This window comes from Lagenorhynchus albirostris, chromosome 2 (genome assembly GCF_949774975.1).
Source record: "Lagenorhynchus albirostris chromosome 2, mLagAlb1.1, whole genome shotgun sequence".
Lineage (NCBI taxonomy): Eukaryota > Metazoa > Chordata > Mammalia > Artiodactyla > Delphinidae > Lagenorhynchus > Lagenorhynchus albirostris.
The window spans coordinates 107,872,588-107,889,599 of record NC_083096.1 but is presented as its reverse complement, the minus strand read 5'-3'; the positions used below and the strand labels follow the sequence as shown (position 1 = coordinate 107,889,599).

The following is a 17,012-nucleotide window of genomic DNA, read 5'->3' as shown; positions in this document are numbered from 1 at the left end:
TATGACAGGGATTTGTGTATCTTTGCTGTCTTCTATGTTTATAACTCCTTTAACATAGACATTCAGTACTTCTATGCATATCAAACTTATACCAATGATGTAATTCTGGAGAGAAATTTGGGGAGACTTCTGATCCAGTAAAAGAAACCTATGGCTGGTATCCCCAGACCTGCACATGGTAGAGTAGTTGTCTATTAGATGTTTACTGAACTAATGGCTAAAAGAATGAAAGGTCAAGTGTAACTTTTTGCTCTACTTAATCTCATGTAGGAATTGAGCTGTGGGACTAAAAAGAAGAGCCACAAAAAAGGGATACTGAACAATATCAGGAATATTAGGAATGACACCAGATTATTTAGGGGAAATGATTTTGATGCTAAAAAATAATTGGTACAGAGTTAGCTAATTTTTAGTAAAAAACACTGAAGGGTAAATGTACCTAAAATGTAATTTTAAGATGTCACCACTAATCAATAACCTCTTTGACATAAAGGATTATGTTTGATCTGACAGTTGTCTTCTCCCCCCTAGCCAATTTCTCAATAAATATTTAAAGAAAGCATAAATAGAAAAATGAAAACAAAAAGGAATAAATCAGAATTGATATATCTTTCAAGATTTCGTCAGATATACCCACGGTAAATGTAACCCATTAAAATAATTTATTAATTTGTAATTAAAGCATGGGTAAATATATGGGAATTAGGAGAAAGCTGTGATATGGAATGTAAAATGAATGTTCTAAAAATTATTGCAAATATTGAAAAGGCATAGATTGAAAAGACACACACTTCTTCAGGATTACTTAGAACATGAAGTCATTTTGTAGATGATATACTATACAGGATTAGAAAGTTCCCTCTTTGAGAAAAATAATACCTAGCTATGTGAAATGCACTTTTTTTTTCATTAGATTGACTTTTCATTTTAATTTCATGTCTAACAAGTATCTTGTCAGTTTTTTTCCTCAACAAAAAAAGCAGAAGCCAAAATAGGGAACTCAAGTGTCTGGTCTTTAGAAGAATTAGCACCCATTGTAATCTGGATGCTAAGTTAAAAATGGTATGAAAAACAAATTGGTTTTGAATAATTTCACTTTACCTTACACTTTACTTTTCTTAAGAGAACTTAGACTCTAGTCCCTAGAGCTTTGCAATTCGCTTTCCAGCCACAGTTTCTACAGACTTTGATCGAGTCTCAAATACAAATGCAGCCCCAGAGATGGTGGACGGTGTGTAGTAGATCCCACCCTCTATTGGACCATCCACTGTCCAGACCATGCTCTGATACCTGGAATCAGCTTCAAGGCATTCTCCAGGTATTCATCTTCTGTGATAGGGTGACCGTTTAACATCAGTTCTAGGGTGAAATCCCGTACAGTCCAGATAAAGTCTGGAAAGAAACTCACAAACTCTGTGGAATCTTCTAGTACACCAGATCTTGAAGAGGACTTGGCCCTGATGAGTTCTGTGAGCTCTGTCACATAACTAGGAACTTGGTCAAGGAAAAGAAAACCCCTACACACAATTCCCACATTTCCCTAATTAAAAAGTATTATAATCACTCTCTTTTGCCGTGAGTCCCCTCCACTCCACTAAAGGCAGCTAAATAACAGGGAAGGAGAAACTGACTCTATCTCCATTCCCAAAAACTCAATGAAACTTGGTGGTTCAGTTCCTGGAAGGATACTGCAGTTGTTCCAAGGCCTGGTGGTTGATGGTGTTCACGCTGTTGTAGACAAAGCTGCTACATAGAAGCACAGCCAGGGCAAAGATCCACGAGTCATTCTTAGGGTCACCCTAGAAAGCAAATTTGAACACAAGACTTAGGAGTTTACTCCTAAATTAGAAATTCATTCATACACTTATTCTATCATATTTTCATTTATTATTTCAGCTGACATACTCACCATGCAAAGAAATTGTTTGAAGAGAAACATAAATACAGATAACAGCTTTGACAATTACAAAGACATTTTTATGTTTCCAATTTTTTCATATATAAAATCCTTCTTATCTTCATAGTGCTTTTTTTCCCCTCAATTGGATGAAGTAAAATAACATATACATAAAATCGAGTACAGTACTTGGTGTGTAATTATGTATTCAATGATGACTGTTAGCACTTATTTATTCTACAAATATTTATTAATCATAGCCCATATAAAATATACCACAGTTGGCATAACTGGGTATTTAAATTATATCCAATCAGTAAATATCTGCAAGTAGTTACTGAATGCTCCCTACTGTTTCTTAGATTTCAAAAAGCCATGTTAAAAATGACAATTATTCCTTTCAAGATGCCGATTTCAAAGCAGTGACAAACATCCATAACAATAAATGTAACAAAGATGACAATACCTATAAAAAGCTTACATCTTAGTAGTGTATATAAGCAGTTGACCTTATAGCTATAATATTAAATTAAAATTTGTCAAGGAAGAATAGAGCTATGAAAGCTGGAGAAAGAATCTATGATATGAAAGCCTCCTCAAAGTCTTGAACTGAGTATTAAAGGATTGGTTGAATGTGGAATTGAAGAAATGAAGGTGGTCCCATAGATAGAAACACTCACAGAAGCAAAATTAGACATGGGAGAATACAGGGGTCTTGTAATGAAAATAGAGTCATTTCATTTGACTGGAGCAGAGGTTGAGTGGAGAAGTACATTTGAGCTCTAGTGCAGCCTGATGAAGGACCTTAAAGGCCAGGCTAATTTGTTTGTATAAATCATAGCACTGTCTAAGTAATAGCATAAATCCAGAGATCATTTCTACTATAACGGTTGTGAAGCTATTCCCTAGAACAAATGCAAAAACTGTGATTCATGTCAAGAACAGTCTATATTGGAGTTTGGGGGGAAAATAATCTATTCATCACTTTATTTCCCCAAAATGCAATTTTTAAAAATAATCAATTAGGATAAGAAGAAGTGGTATTTATGACAAACAATAAATTATTTCAACAACAAGACTATATCATTGCTTGATATATGATTTTAAATAAATACAGAATTTCTAATTCTCCTTTGGGAAGAAATAGAAAGCTATAGAAATTTAGATACTATTTCCAAATAAGTCTCAAAGTAAGTGGAAAAAAAGTAATTTATTTCATCCATTAGTAGAAAGCTAAAACACCAAAAATCCATCTTAAAATGTTTCTTGTAGGACAAACACATGCCTTTATAGAAACAGCACATTCAGAGGTATCTTACAGCATTCTACAATGCTCTGTGAGTAGTTGATGAACTTCATCATAGAAAATATAAACCCATCCCTTAACTCTAACCCTCAAATACATTCTTCATCTGGTAGCTAAGAAGGTGAATCAGAAAACTTTCCTCACTCCCAGGTTGATGTTTCTCCACTTTCTTACCAAGGCATCCTTACACTTAACTGTCAATTATGGAAACTGTGAGGTGCTCCCTGGATCACGTTTCAAGACTGAAGGACTTAGTCCCCCAGCTGTTGGGAGTGCTGGTGAAAGACAGTCTTCAGGTGTCAGGCCTCTTAATTAGAAAGGCTTCCAGAGCAGGCTTCCAATAATTTATCAGCACCCTTGTCCCAGCTCAGGATAACTCAAAAGGACCTTTCAATCTAGAGCTCACATGGAATTGACAGAAGTTGGAGATTGCAATGCAGCACTTCTTCCTCTCTCCAACCTGCTTCTTTACCAATCATACTTTATTAAACCCGACTGCATATGTGCGGCCTTGTCAACTGGACTAAAGCCTCTTTGAGGACAGGACCTTTATTTTGGTCAGTGATATCTACAGTACTAAGTCCAAAGGTCTAGAATTCAGTTGTTCAACAATTATTTATTAAATGTAATCAAGTCATCCACACAGTGCCAAGAAATAAAAGATTTTATCTAACATACCATGATACCTTACCTAGAAGTGAGATTCAAACAAACCATAGTCTGCCTCCTTTACTATAGGTGATTTCTAGACTTTACAAATAGACAACAGCAGTTAAATGTCTATGATCATCAAGCAATAAGGAGAAAATCCAGAATAAAAAGGATTTATCTGTGATTTTCTGCCTTACCTTTTCCACATCGCCCAGGTCCTCTGTGTCCAGAAGGACCAGGGTATGGTCTGACTTGGAAGGGTGAGGCACACACCACATCCAGATGCCCTTTGTTTTAGACTGCACTGTAGAGCCCAGAGGGAAACCTGCAAGGGGAGGGGAGAAAGCAACATGCAGTTACAGCAGATAATCTAAGCAGCCCAGGGGCTACAAAGTCAGACTTACTGGAGTTTAAGTACCCCAGCATACAACATGGTGCTTTCTCTATTTCCTCAAGAACGTCCTACTTTGTCTGTCACCTATTTCAAGGAGGAGGGGATATTAATTGTGAGAATGACGCCAAGCAAGGGATCAACAAGGAGACAAAGAGGTATCCATGAATCAGACAAAACAGAGGTCTCAGGTAACCATAAGAAGAGTATTTTGAAAGAATGGTGAGGTTCAGAGACAGAGAGAAGTGGATTGCAGTAAAATATGGGCAGGTAAAAAAGTGGAAAAAAGAAATTGAGATTATATTTTTTGCCAGACAAAATAATTTTTGAAAAGGGGAAGAGGTATTAGCCACAATAGGATATGAAGTCCAGGAAGGGTTTTTAAGATAATACATAATGAAACATCTTTATATGTTGATGAGAATATCCCATAGAAAAGCAAAATGTGTTTCGAGAGAGAGAAGACACAATTGCAAGAGCCCAGTACTTAAGCAGGTAGAAGAAGGTAGGATTTTTTGCATACATAGGAGAAATATTGCTTTATAGGAATAAAACAAAAAATATGATAACAGATCACAATAAGGTAGTGATTTAGTGGTGAGAATTAGAAGTGAAACGGTGGCTTATTGAGAGGAATTTGGTTCTCCCTTCACATGACCAGGGAAGAAAATTAAGAGGCTGAGATATCAGCTAGAGTCAAACAAATGGATCCTGACCAAGTATAACACTCACCATTGTTCTGTCCTTTAAGACGGTTCATCAAGTAGGATTTGCCTGTACGATACAGTCCTACAATGGCCACCACCACCAATGGCTGTGAAATCTTCTCAAGAATCTGTAGAGCTTCCTGGTTCACTGACAGCAGCTCATTGTCATTTTCCACCAGACAAATGGGGTCCATCATGTTGGGTCCAGATGCCATGGCAACCTGCTAACCTAGAAGTGATTCCTAGTAGAAATAAGATTATAAAGTCATTCCCTAACTCAGAGTCATACAAGCACTTGTCAACGTTGGACTTGGTAAGAATTCTGTACTTTCCATGAGACGAAAGCTAACCTAGAATTAGCAGACTACAGAGGCTTCCCTCCATCATTCCCTCAAATCTCTGATGAGGTTTGTAGTGAAACACAGGCTATTATCACTCTCTATAGTTTTACTTCAATAATAATAATAAAATTCAAGTTATTGTTACTACACACTGAAGGCCTAGAATATACCAAGCCCTATGATACATAAAGTACATACCCACCTAAACGCATACTTAAAAGAACCAACCATGCTATTAGAGACATGGAACATTCAGCTTCATCCCCCAACCTCTGGGGATCAGAGAAGAGCTGAAAGTTGTGTAATCATCAATGACTAATTGTTTAATCAACCATCCCTATTTAATGAAGACTTCATTTAAAAAACTGAAAAACCCTAATTAAAAGGGTTCAGAGAGATTCTGACTTGATGACCATGGAGGTGGTCAAAGGATGGCATGTCTAGAGGGGACATGGAAGCTCCACAACCCTTTCTTACCTTTCTCTATGCATTTCTCCTATCTTGCTGTTCCTGGGTTGTATCCTTTTTTAATAAACCAGTAATCTAGTAAGTAAACTGTTTTTCCTGATTTCTGTAAACCATCCTAGCAAATTATTGAAACTGAAGAGGAGATGGTGGGAACCTCCAATGTATAGCCAGTTAGAAGTCCAGGTGACAACCTAGACTTGCAATTGGCATTTGAACTGGGGGGCAGTCTTGTGGGACTGAGCCCTTAACCTGTGGGGTATGCACTAACTCTTGGAAATTAGTGTCAGAAGTGCTTAGTGTGAAAAAAATGCCCAGATATGTGGTGACCAGAAGTGAAGTATGGAGAATAGAAAGTTGAGAGGAGAAACTGAATTTTTCCTTTTCAGGGTGGAGACAAACAATAGATGATCAAAAGACCCAAGGAGAGAAACTTTGGGAAATTAAGATATTTAAAAGCAGCATATACAGGGGAAAACTGAAAAGGCACACACAGGTTCAGGGAAGATGCATGCTCAGAAAAGCCTAAAAAGACTTTATGGTTTCTCTTTACCTTAATCCCAAGCCTCAAAACCAAGGGCCAGCTTAGTGAAAGAATTCCTTGGCACAAAGCCAGTATGCAAAGAATGGGAAAGTTAGCTGCTTTTATAAATGCCCAATTTTCAACAAAAGCAACAACAAAACAAAAATCACAAGGCATACAAAGAAATGTATGCCCATTCAAGGCATACAAAGAAAATGTGGCCCTTTCAAAGGAAGAAAATAAAGTAGTATGAAACACCCCTGAAGAAATACATGCACTAAGTGTTCTAGGCAACGACTTTGAAATAACTTTCTTAAGTATGCTCAGAAAGCTAAATGAAAACACAAAGAACTAAAGAATACCAGAAAAACAATATGTGGGGACTTCCCTAATGGCCCAGTGGTGAAGAATTTGCCTTCCAATGTAGGGGACACAGGTTCAATCCCTGGTTGTGGAACTAAGATCTCACATGCTGCAGGGCAACTAAGCCCATGTGCCTCAACTACTGAGCCCATGCGGCACAACTAAAGAGCCCTCATGCCTCAACTACAGAGCCCACGCATTCTGGAGCCTGCACACCACAACTAGAGAGCCTGCGTGGTGCAACTACTGAGCCCATGTGCTATGGAGCCCATGCACTACAACTAGAGAGAAGCCTGCATGCCACAATGAAAGATCCCACATGCCGCAACTAAGACCTGAGACAGCCAAACATTAAATAAATAAATAAGCTGTAACTCCATCCCATCCACACATTTCTAAAAATAAAAAGAAAGAAAAGAAAAACAATATGTAAACAAAATTTTAAAATCAACAAAGTGATAAAAATAATAAAAAGGAACCCAGTAGAAATTCTGAAACTGGAAAATACAATAACTGAATTTAGAAATTTTCTAGATGGGATCAGACTTATGCAGTCAAAAGAAAGAATCAGCAAACTCAAAGCTAAGATATCTGAAGTTATAAAGTCTCAGGAGCAGAAGGAAGAAAGAATTTTTTAAAGTAATATAGCCTAAGAGATTTATGGGATATTGTCAAGTAGACAGATACATGCATTACGGAAGTCACTGAAGCATAAGTGGAGAGGCAGGGCAGAGAGGTTCTTTGAGGAAATAATCACTAAAAATTCCCAATGTGATGAAAAAACATGAATCTACAAATACAAGAAGTTCAACAACTCAAATAGGATAAATAATTAGAGACCCATGCTGAAACGTATTATAATAAAACTGTCAAAAGACAAAGAGAGAATCTTGAAAGCAACAAGAAAGAAGCAACTCATCACAACCCACCACCCAAAAGAATTCGAAAGAGAAGAACAAACAAAGCCCAAAGTCAGCAGAGGGAAGGAAATAATAAAGATCAGAGAGGAAATAAATAAAATAGAGATCAAAAAACAATAGAACAGATCAACAAAACCAAGAGCTGGCTTTTTGAAAGGATAAACAAAATTGACAAACCTCTAGCCAGGCTCACCAAGAAAAAAACAGAGGACCGAAATAAACAAAAAAGAAATGAAAGAGCAGAAATAACAACTGCAACCTAAGAAATACAAAATAACATAAATGGATACTATGAATAGTTATATGCCAACAAATTGAACAACCTGGAAGAAACTGACAAACTTCTAGAGACATAGAGACTGCCAAGTCTGAATCAAGGAAAAACAGACAATTTGAACAGACCGATCACTAGAAGTGAAATAGAATCTGTGAAAACAAGCAAACAAACAAAAAATCTACCATAAAACAAAAATCCAGGACTGGATGGCATCACTGGGGAATGCTACCAAACATATAAAGAAGAACTTATACCTATCCTTCTCTAACAATTCCAAAAATTGAAGAGGGAACACTCCCAAATTCATTCTATGAGGCCACCATTTCCCTGATACCAAACCAGACAAAGGCACCACAAATAAAGAAAATTACAGGCCAATATCTTTGATGAATATATATGTAAAAATCCTCAACAAAATATTTTTAAACTGAAATCAACAATACATAAAAAGAATCATACACCATGATCAAGTTGGATTCATTCCAGTGTCACAAGTATGGTTCAATACAGGCAAATCAATGTGTTACACCACATTAACAAAAGGAAAGACAAAAATCACATGATCAATTCACTAGATGCAGAAAAAGCATTTGACAAAATTCAATATCCATTCATGATAAAAACTCTTGTCAAAGTGTGTATAGAGGAAGCATATCTCAACATAATAAAGTCCATTTATGAGAAACCCATAGCCAACATAATACTTAATGGTGAAAACTTGAGAGCCTTCCACTAAATTCAGGAATAAGACAAGGATGCCTACTCTCATCACTTCTCTTCAACATAGTATTGGGAGTCCTAGCCACAGCATTCAGACAAGAAAAAGAAATAGAATGTATCCAAATTGGAAAGGAAGAGGTAAAATTGTCACTATTTGCAGATGACATGATACTCTCTGTATAGAGAACCCTAGAGTCTCCACCCAAAAACTATTAGAACTAATAAATGAATTCAGCAAGGTTGCAGGATACAAGATTAATATACAGAAATCTCTTGCATTTCTATACACTAATAAAGAAATATTAGTATGAGAAAATAAAGATATCTCATTTAAAATCACATCAAAAATAAAATAAAATATCTAGGAATAAACAACAAAGGAGTTGAAGACTATACTCCGAAAACTATAAAATATTGATGTAGGAAATGAAGATGATTCAAAGAAATGGAAAGACATCCAGTGCTCTTGGATTGGAAGAATTAATGTTATTAAAATGGCCATACTACCAAAGCAATCTACAAATTTAATGCAATCTCTATCAAAGCATTTTTCACAGAACTAGAGCAAACAATCTGAAAATTTATATGGAACCATGAAAGATCCTGAATTGCCAAAGCAATCCTGAGAAAAAAGAGCAGAGTTGAAGGTATAACCCTCTCAGCCATCAGACTACATGATAAAGCTACAGTAATCAAAACGGCATGGTACTGGCACCAAAAAACAACACGTAGCTCAATGGAACAGCACAGAGACCCCAGAAATAAGCCCACACTCATATGGTCAATTAATCTGTGACAAAGGAGGAAAGAATATACAATGCAGAAAAGACAGTCTTTTCAACAAGTGGTGCGGCGAAAACTGGAAAGCCACATGTAAAATAATGAAATTAAAACATTCCCTCACACCACATACTTAAATAAATTCAGAATGGTTTAAAGACCTAAATGTAAGACGTGAAACCTTGAAACTCCTAGAAGAGAACATAGGTGGAACATTCTGACATCAATTGTAGCAATATTTACTTAGATCAGTCTCCTAAGGCAAAAGAAATCAAAGCAGAAATAAACAAATAAGACATAATTAAATTTAAAAGCTTTTGCATAGCAAAGGAAACCATCAACAAAACGAAAAGAAGACCTACAGAATGGGAGAAAATATTTGCAAATGATGTGACCAACAAGGGGTTAATATCCAAAATATACAAACAACTCATAAAACTCAACCTCAAAAAGCAAACAATTCAATCAAAAAGTGCACAGAAGACTTGAGTAGACGTTTTTCCAAAGAAGATATACAGATGGCTAATAGGGACATGAAGAAATGCCCAACATCACTAATTACTAGAGAACTGCAAATCAAAACCACAATGAGCTATCACCTTACACCAGTCAGAATGGCTATCATCAAAAAGATCACAAATGACAAATATTGGAGAGGATGTGGAGAAAAGGGAACACTCATACACTGTTGGTAGGAATGTAAATTGATGCAGCCATTAAGGAAAACAGCATAGAGATTTCTTAAGAAACAAAAAATAGAACTACCATGTGATCCAGCAATCCCATGCCTGGGTATATATCCAGAAAAAATGAAAACTCTAAGATACATACACTCCAATGTTTATAGCAGCACTGTTTACAATAGTTAAGGCATGGAAGCAACCCAAGTGCCCATCAACAGATGACTGGATTAAGAAGTTGTAGTATATAGACAATAGAATATTATTTGGCAGTAAAAAGAATGAAATACTGCCATTTGCAGCAACATGGATGGACCTAGAGAATATTGTGTTTAGTGAAATAAGTGAAACAGAGAAAGACAAATAATATCAGTTATGTGTGGAAAGTAAAAAATAATACAAATGAATGTATATTCAGAAACAAATACAGAAACAAAGTCACAGATGTAGAAAACAAACCTGTGGTTACCAAAGGGGAGAGAAAAGAGGGGAGGAACAAATTAGGGGTATAGGACTAACAGATAAAAAGTACTACGTATAAAATAGATAAGCAACAAGGATATACTGTATAGCACAGGGAATCACACCCATTATCTTATAATAACCATTAATAAAATATAATCTACAAAAATACTGAATCATTATGCTGTATGCCTGAAACTAACACAATATTGTAAATTAACTATACTTCAATTTTTTTTAAAAAAAATTTTTAAAGAAAAAAGAACTCTTTCCATAAAAACTGCTCTCAAAAATGAGGTAGAGCTTAAGACATTTCCAGGTAAAGAAAAGCTGAGATAGCCATTACTACTAGACCTGTCCTGGTAGAAATGCTAAAGGGTTGAAATAAAGGACACTAGACAGTAACCAGAAAACTATATGAATATAGAAAGATCTCTGGGAAAGGGAATTTATCAGTAAATATAAAAACCTGTATTATTGTAATTGGGGGTTTAATTACACTATTTTCTACAGTGTATAAGAAACAAATACATAAAAATTATAAATCTATGTTAATGGATAGACAATATATAAAGATGTAATTTTGTCATTAATAACATAAAGTGAAGGAAGGAAGAGCAATGAAAAAGTAGAGTTTTTGTATGCATTTAAACTTAAGTTGGCACCTTTTCAAAATAGATATTATAAGAGTGTTACTGTAATCACCTCAGCCATCACAAAGAAAATATCTATAGAATATACACAAAAAGAAATACAAAGGGAATCAAAATATGTCACTACAAAAAAATCAACTAAAAATAAAAGAAGGCAGAAATGAAGAAAATGAGAAACAAAAAGCAATAAGACATATAGAAAATAAATAAGAAAATGGCAAAAATAAGTTCTTCCATATCAGTACTTACTTTAAATGCAGATAGATAAAACTCCCCCTAACAAATGTAAATGGATTAACTCTCCAATGAAAAGGCATAGATTGGCAGAATGGATGTTTTTTTAAAAGTGCTCCAACTACATGTTGTCTAACTCGCTTTAGATCTAAGGACACACACAGGTTAAAAGTGAAAGAATGGAAGAAGATATTCTATGCAAATCGCAGTGAAAAGAGAGCTGGGGTGGTTATACCTACATGAGGCAAGAGAGAATGAATGTACTTCAAACATTATTAAAAGAGACAGAGAAGGACATTATGAATAGGTAAAAGAGTCAAGTCACTGGAATATAAAACAATTCTAAATATATATGCCTCAAACATCAGAGCTCCAAAATACATGAAGCAAGCATTGACAGAATTGAGCAACAGAGCACTCAAGAATAACAGGAGACTTTAAAACCCTACTTTCAATAATGGGTAGAAAAACCAGACAGAAGATCAATAACAAAATAGAGGACTTGAACAACACTACAGATTAGTTGGACCTAACAGACATATATGGCACACTCCTATTCAACAACAGGAGAATACACATTTTCCCAGGTGTGCATGGAATACTTCCAAGGATAGACAATATTTTGGGCCACAAAACAAACCTTAAATTTTAAAAAGTCTGAAATCATACAAAGTATCTTTTCTGATCACAGTGGAATAAAACTAGAAACTAATAGCTAGAGTAAAACTGGAAACCTCACAAGCATGTGGAAAATAAACAACACACTCTTAACCAACGGGTCAAAGAAGAAATTCCAAGAAATATTAGTTAATATTTAGAGACAAATGAGAATGAAAGCACAACATAACAAAACTTATAATACGTAGCAAAAGCAATACTAAGATGGAAAGTTATAACTGTAAATGATTGCAATAAAAAAGAAAAAACCTCAAGTCAACAACCTAAGTTTACTACTTAAGTAACTAGAGAAAGAAACAAGGTTCAGGGCTAGCAGAATGAAGGAAATAATAAAGATTAAGCAGAAATAAACAACAGAAAAGCAATAGACAAAATTTTAAAAAGCAAGCATTGGTTCTTCAAAAAGATCAGCAGGGCTTCCCTGGTGGCACAGTGGTTAAGAACCCGCCTGCCAATGCAGGGGACATGGGTTCGAGCCCTGGACCAGGAAGATCCCACATGCCGTGGAGCAACTAAGCCCGTGCGCCACAACTACTGAGCCTGAGCTCTAGAGCCCGCAAGCCACATCTACTGAGCCCGTGTGCTGCAACTACTGAAGCCCGCATGCTTACAGCCCATGCTCTGCAACAAGAGAAGCCACGACAGTGAGAAGCCCGTGCACCGCAACGAAGAGTAGCCCACACTCACCGCAACTAGAGAAAGCCCACACGCAGCAACGAAGACCCAACACAGCCAAAAAATAAATAAAATAAATAATTTAAAAAAAAAAAAAAGATCAGCAAAATTGACAAACCTTGAGCTAGACTGACTAAGAAAAAAAGAGAAGTCATATTACTAAAAACAGATATCAAAGTGGGATACTTCTTGGACGATGGTGGAAGAGTAAGACGCGGAGATCACCTTCCTCCCCACAGATACACCACATCTACATGTGGAACAACTCCTACAGAATAAAAATTTATAAATTAAAAAAAAAAACAGCAAAAAAAAGTGATTCATAAATAGGCAAAGGACCTGAACAGACATTTCTCCAAAGATATACAAATGGCCAATAGACACATCAAAGGATGCCTAACATCACTAATCATTAGGGGAATATGAATCAAAAGCACAATGAGATACCACCTCACACCAATTACGGTGGCTATTACCAAAAAAAAAGGCAAACAAGTGCTGGCCAGGATGTAGAAAAATTGGAACCCTTGTGCATTGCTGGTGGGAATGTAAAATGATGCAACCACTGTGGAAAACACTATGGTGGTTCACCAAAAAATTCAACATAGAACTACTATTTGATCCAGCAATTCCACTTCAGGGTATATACACAAACGTATTAATAGCAGGGACTTGAACAGATATTTGTACACTAATGTTCACAGCAGCAGTATCTAAATTAGCCAAGAGGTGAAACAACGCAAATGTCCATCAAGGGATGAATGGATAAACAAAATGTGGCAAGTCATACAATGGAATATTATTCAGCTATAAAAAGAATGAAATTCTAATATGTTACATTGATGAACCTTGGAGACATTATTCTAACTGAAATAAGCCAGACACAAAAGGAAAAATATAATATGATTCCTCTTATATGAGCTACCTAAAATAGTCAAATGAATAGACAGTAAGTAGAATAGTGTCTAGCATGGGCTGCAGGGAGAGGGAATGAGGAGTTATTGTTTATTTAAAGGGTACTGAGTTCCCATTTGGTATGGTGAAAATATCTGGAGATGGATAGTGGGGATAGTTGCACAACTATGTGAATGTACTTAGTACCACTGAACTAAGTAAAATGGTTAAAATGGTAAATTTTATGTTAAATATATTTTTTCACAATAAAAAGTTTAAGAAAAAGCAGACAATCTATTTTTATGTGCCATGCTACTGCAACCAATTAATTGGCAGAATAATCTTCTGCAAAGACATCGGTTATCCTATAAGTTCCTTTATCAATAACCAGTGGTAGCTTTCAAGTGACCATCATACACCAAAATGTGCTAACACTTTAGTGTGATCCTACGTGCTCATCTTTTACCTGCAGGTATAGAAGAGTGTTAAGTAGAAGAAGCAGCAGCTGTGTGGGAATGAGGTCAATAAAAAGGATGCAGCCTCCCTTTCAAAAAGAGAAGGCAGGAGACAGGAGAATGTCTTGTATCTTAAGGGATTCAGGCTGAAGTACTTAGCTGAGAAGGGTCAGGTTTTTTTGCAACTTAGTCCCAGAAAGGAGAATAAGAATAAAAATGCAAATATCATTTTATATTACATTGAGAGAGATATACATATATTTAGAGAGAGAAAGCAAATCTAGCAAGAGATCACCACTGGGTAAAGCTAGGTGAAAAGGATATGGGATTTCCTTGTCATTGTTTTCCAAGGCAAAGTTTGATTTGAAAAATTAAGTATTAAAAGCACAATTATACCATGGGTCTCCTAGCATATTTTTGATTGCTATTATATTAAAAGTTTCCTATAATATCTATGCATGTTTCATTATCAGAATATATAAACATGATATAATATTCAAATATCTCAAATATTCAGTTTTATATTTATAGGTCAAGTATTCAAGATACATCTAATATTATCAAAATATTATCAAATAATATCAAAATATTATCAAAAAAAAAAACCGGAGAAAACAGCTCTATCAGTTATTGTTGTTACTACTCATGTGGCCTTAAACAAGGAGTCTCACCTAGACTCACCTAGTCTTACCTAGACAATTTTAAAGATTGGGGGGGGTGGTGGTGGTGGGATGAACTGGGAGACTGGGATTGACATATATACACTAATATGTATAGAATAGATAACTAATAAGAACCTGCTGTATAAAAATAAATAAATAAAATTAAATTTAAAAAGAAAGATAATTATAGGGGTAATGTGAGAAAAATTATAGGTCCCGCCTGGAGAATGTTTTGATAATGAAATTAAATACTATAAGCTTATATCTGAGCATAGCATGCGACACAAAATAGGATTTCAGTACATGTTTGTTGAATTAGATGGAGATTTATCCATAATAATTGCACTGAACAAGTTGGTCCATTGGGTGCGTTTGAACACAGTCTGTGAACTCTAGGTTACTAAGAAACAAGGCCTACAAAGAGAAATTTTTTATCAGAGCAAAGCAGCAAGCAAATTCAAACACTGCTCCTGCACGATCTCCTTTTGTCTAATTCTTCAGTGTGGGGAGTAAAGAATACAAAGGAAAACATGGGCCTCTAGCAGCTACATTATAATTTCTGCAGTTGTCCAGTCCCCTCTTTAGAGTGAAGACTAAAGGAAGCTGTAGGAAGATGTGAGAGGAATAACTGCAAACAACTTTATATATGGAATCTTAAAAAAAAAAAGTGGTCATGAAGAACCTAGGGGCAAGATGGGAATAAAGATGCAGACCTACTAGAGAATGGACTTGAGGACACAGGGAGGGGGAAGGGTAAGCTGGGACAAAGTGAGAGAGTGGTAGTGTATATATGGACATATATACACTATCAAATGTGAAATAGCTAGCTAGTGGGAAGCAGTCGCATAGCACAGGGAAATCAGCTTGGTGCTTTGTGACCAGCTAGAAGGGTGGGATAGGGAGGATGGGAGGGAGGGAGACGCAAAAGGGAAGAGATATGGGGATATATGTGTATGTATAACTGATTCACTTTGTTATAAAGCAGAAACTAACACACCACTGTAAAGCAATTATACTCCAATAAAAACGTTAAAAAAAAAAGACCCCACCCGTTCAAAGGGCTAAAAATAAGATAAAAGGGGGAATCAAAAAACCCTGCAGGGGTGCCCCACACTCTCCTCTGAGTGTTTCCTTTTGCCTTTGCCTCAATAAACTGCTTCTTTTTTCTCTTTGCTCCAAAAAAACAAAAAAAAAAACAGATCTGTGATTTCTTAGCTGTGAATAGGCTACAGAATTTTTAACTTCAATTAACAAAGTACAACGGTTCAGTCCTACTCAGGAGTGGTTTTCAAAATTTGATCTACAGAAGAATCATCCAGAGGGGTTGTTAAACCCAGATTGTATAGATTTTTTAAATGCTACAAAAGACTCCAATGTAACTATGAAAAACAAACCAACAAACACAAGGGCGTGGGGGAGAAGAGAGAGGGAAGAGAGAGAGGAGGGGGAGCCAGAGAGAGAGAAGGAAAAAGAGAGAGTTTTGAAGAGATTTTTAATTTTTAACTAATACAAAATCAGCTATGTGGGGACTAAATTTATCTCTACATAGATATTTTCAGAGCTCTCGCCACGAAGCTTTCTTAAGTATGACTGATAGAAAGATTAAAAGAAACAATCTCTTCAGATGATAATTGCCTATAACCTCCTTGGCAGAGACTGTCTTTTTTTTTTTTTTTTTTTTTGCTGTACGCGAGCCTCTCACTGTTGTGGCCTCTCCCATTGCGGAGCACAGGGTCTGGACGCGCAGGCTCCCGGGCCCAGCCCCTCCGCGGCATGTGGGATCTTCTCGGACCGGGGCACAAACCCGTTTCCCCTGCATCGGCAGGCGGACTCTCAACCACTGCGCCACCAGGGAAGCCCCGCAGAGACTGTCTTATTCTCTGAATTCTAATGCCAGCCACAGAGCTGGATAAAGCAAGACAGGCAAACTCCCATGAGGACTCTTTCGAGGAGCAGCACATCCAGGGAGACAGAGTGTGCCCGTCACTTTGCAGACCTTACTGATCCAGAGAAGCTGAGCGTCCTCCAAACTGAAGCCAGCCATAGACCTCTGCACCCCAGACAATAGGCAACCTGCCCTCTCTCAACTGTCACTTTGAATCAGAAATCAATTTGGGGCTGCACATAAAAGAGATAGACATACCTGCTCCACACACACCAAGAAGAGTTCCAGTTGCCTCTCACCCCTTGCTCACTTGCTCCTTGCACCTTTCTGTCCCTCCTTTATCAAAGCTAAAACAGACTGAGCAAGCCAGTCTCCCCTTCCAGTAGAGTAACG

General features: G+C 36.6%; 1 protein-coding gene across 1 annotated transcript in view; it reads right to left on the bottom strand.

Annotated features, from left to right (window-relative positions):
* The window catches only part of GBP6 (guanylate binding protein family member 6), a 26,407-nt gene extending 9,395 nt beyond the window's left edge, over positions 1 to 17,012 (bottom strand). Inside the window, exons 1-5 of the mRNA XM_060139607.1 lie at positions 16,878 to 17,012; positions 4,978 to 5,194; positions 4,052 to 4,179; positions 1,690 to 1,799; positions 1,291 to 1,487 (exon numbers count right to left, since the gene is read on the bottom strand). Of these exons, the coding sequence (XP_059995590.1) occupies positions 1,291 to 1,487; positions 1,690 to 1,799; positions 4,052 to 4,179; positions 4,978 to 5,167 (625 nt within the window). The 5' untranslated portion in view covers positions 5,168 to 5,194; positions 16,878 to 17,012. The remainder of the gene's footprint in view (positions 1 to 1,290; positions 1,488 to 1,689; positions 1,800 to 4,051; positions 4,180 to 4,977; positions 5,195 to 16,877) is intronic.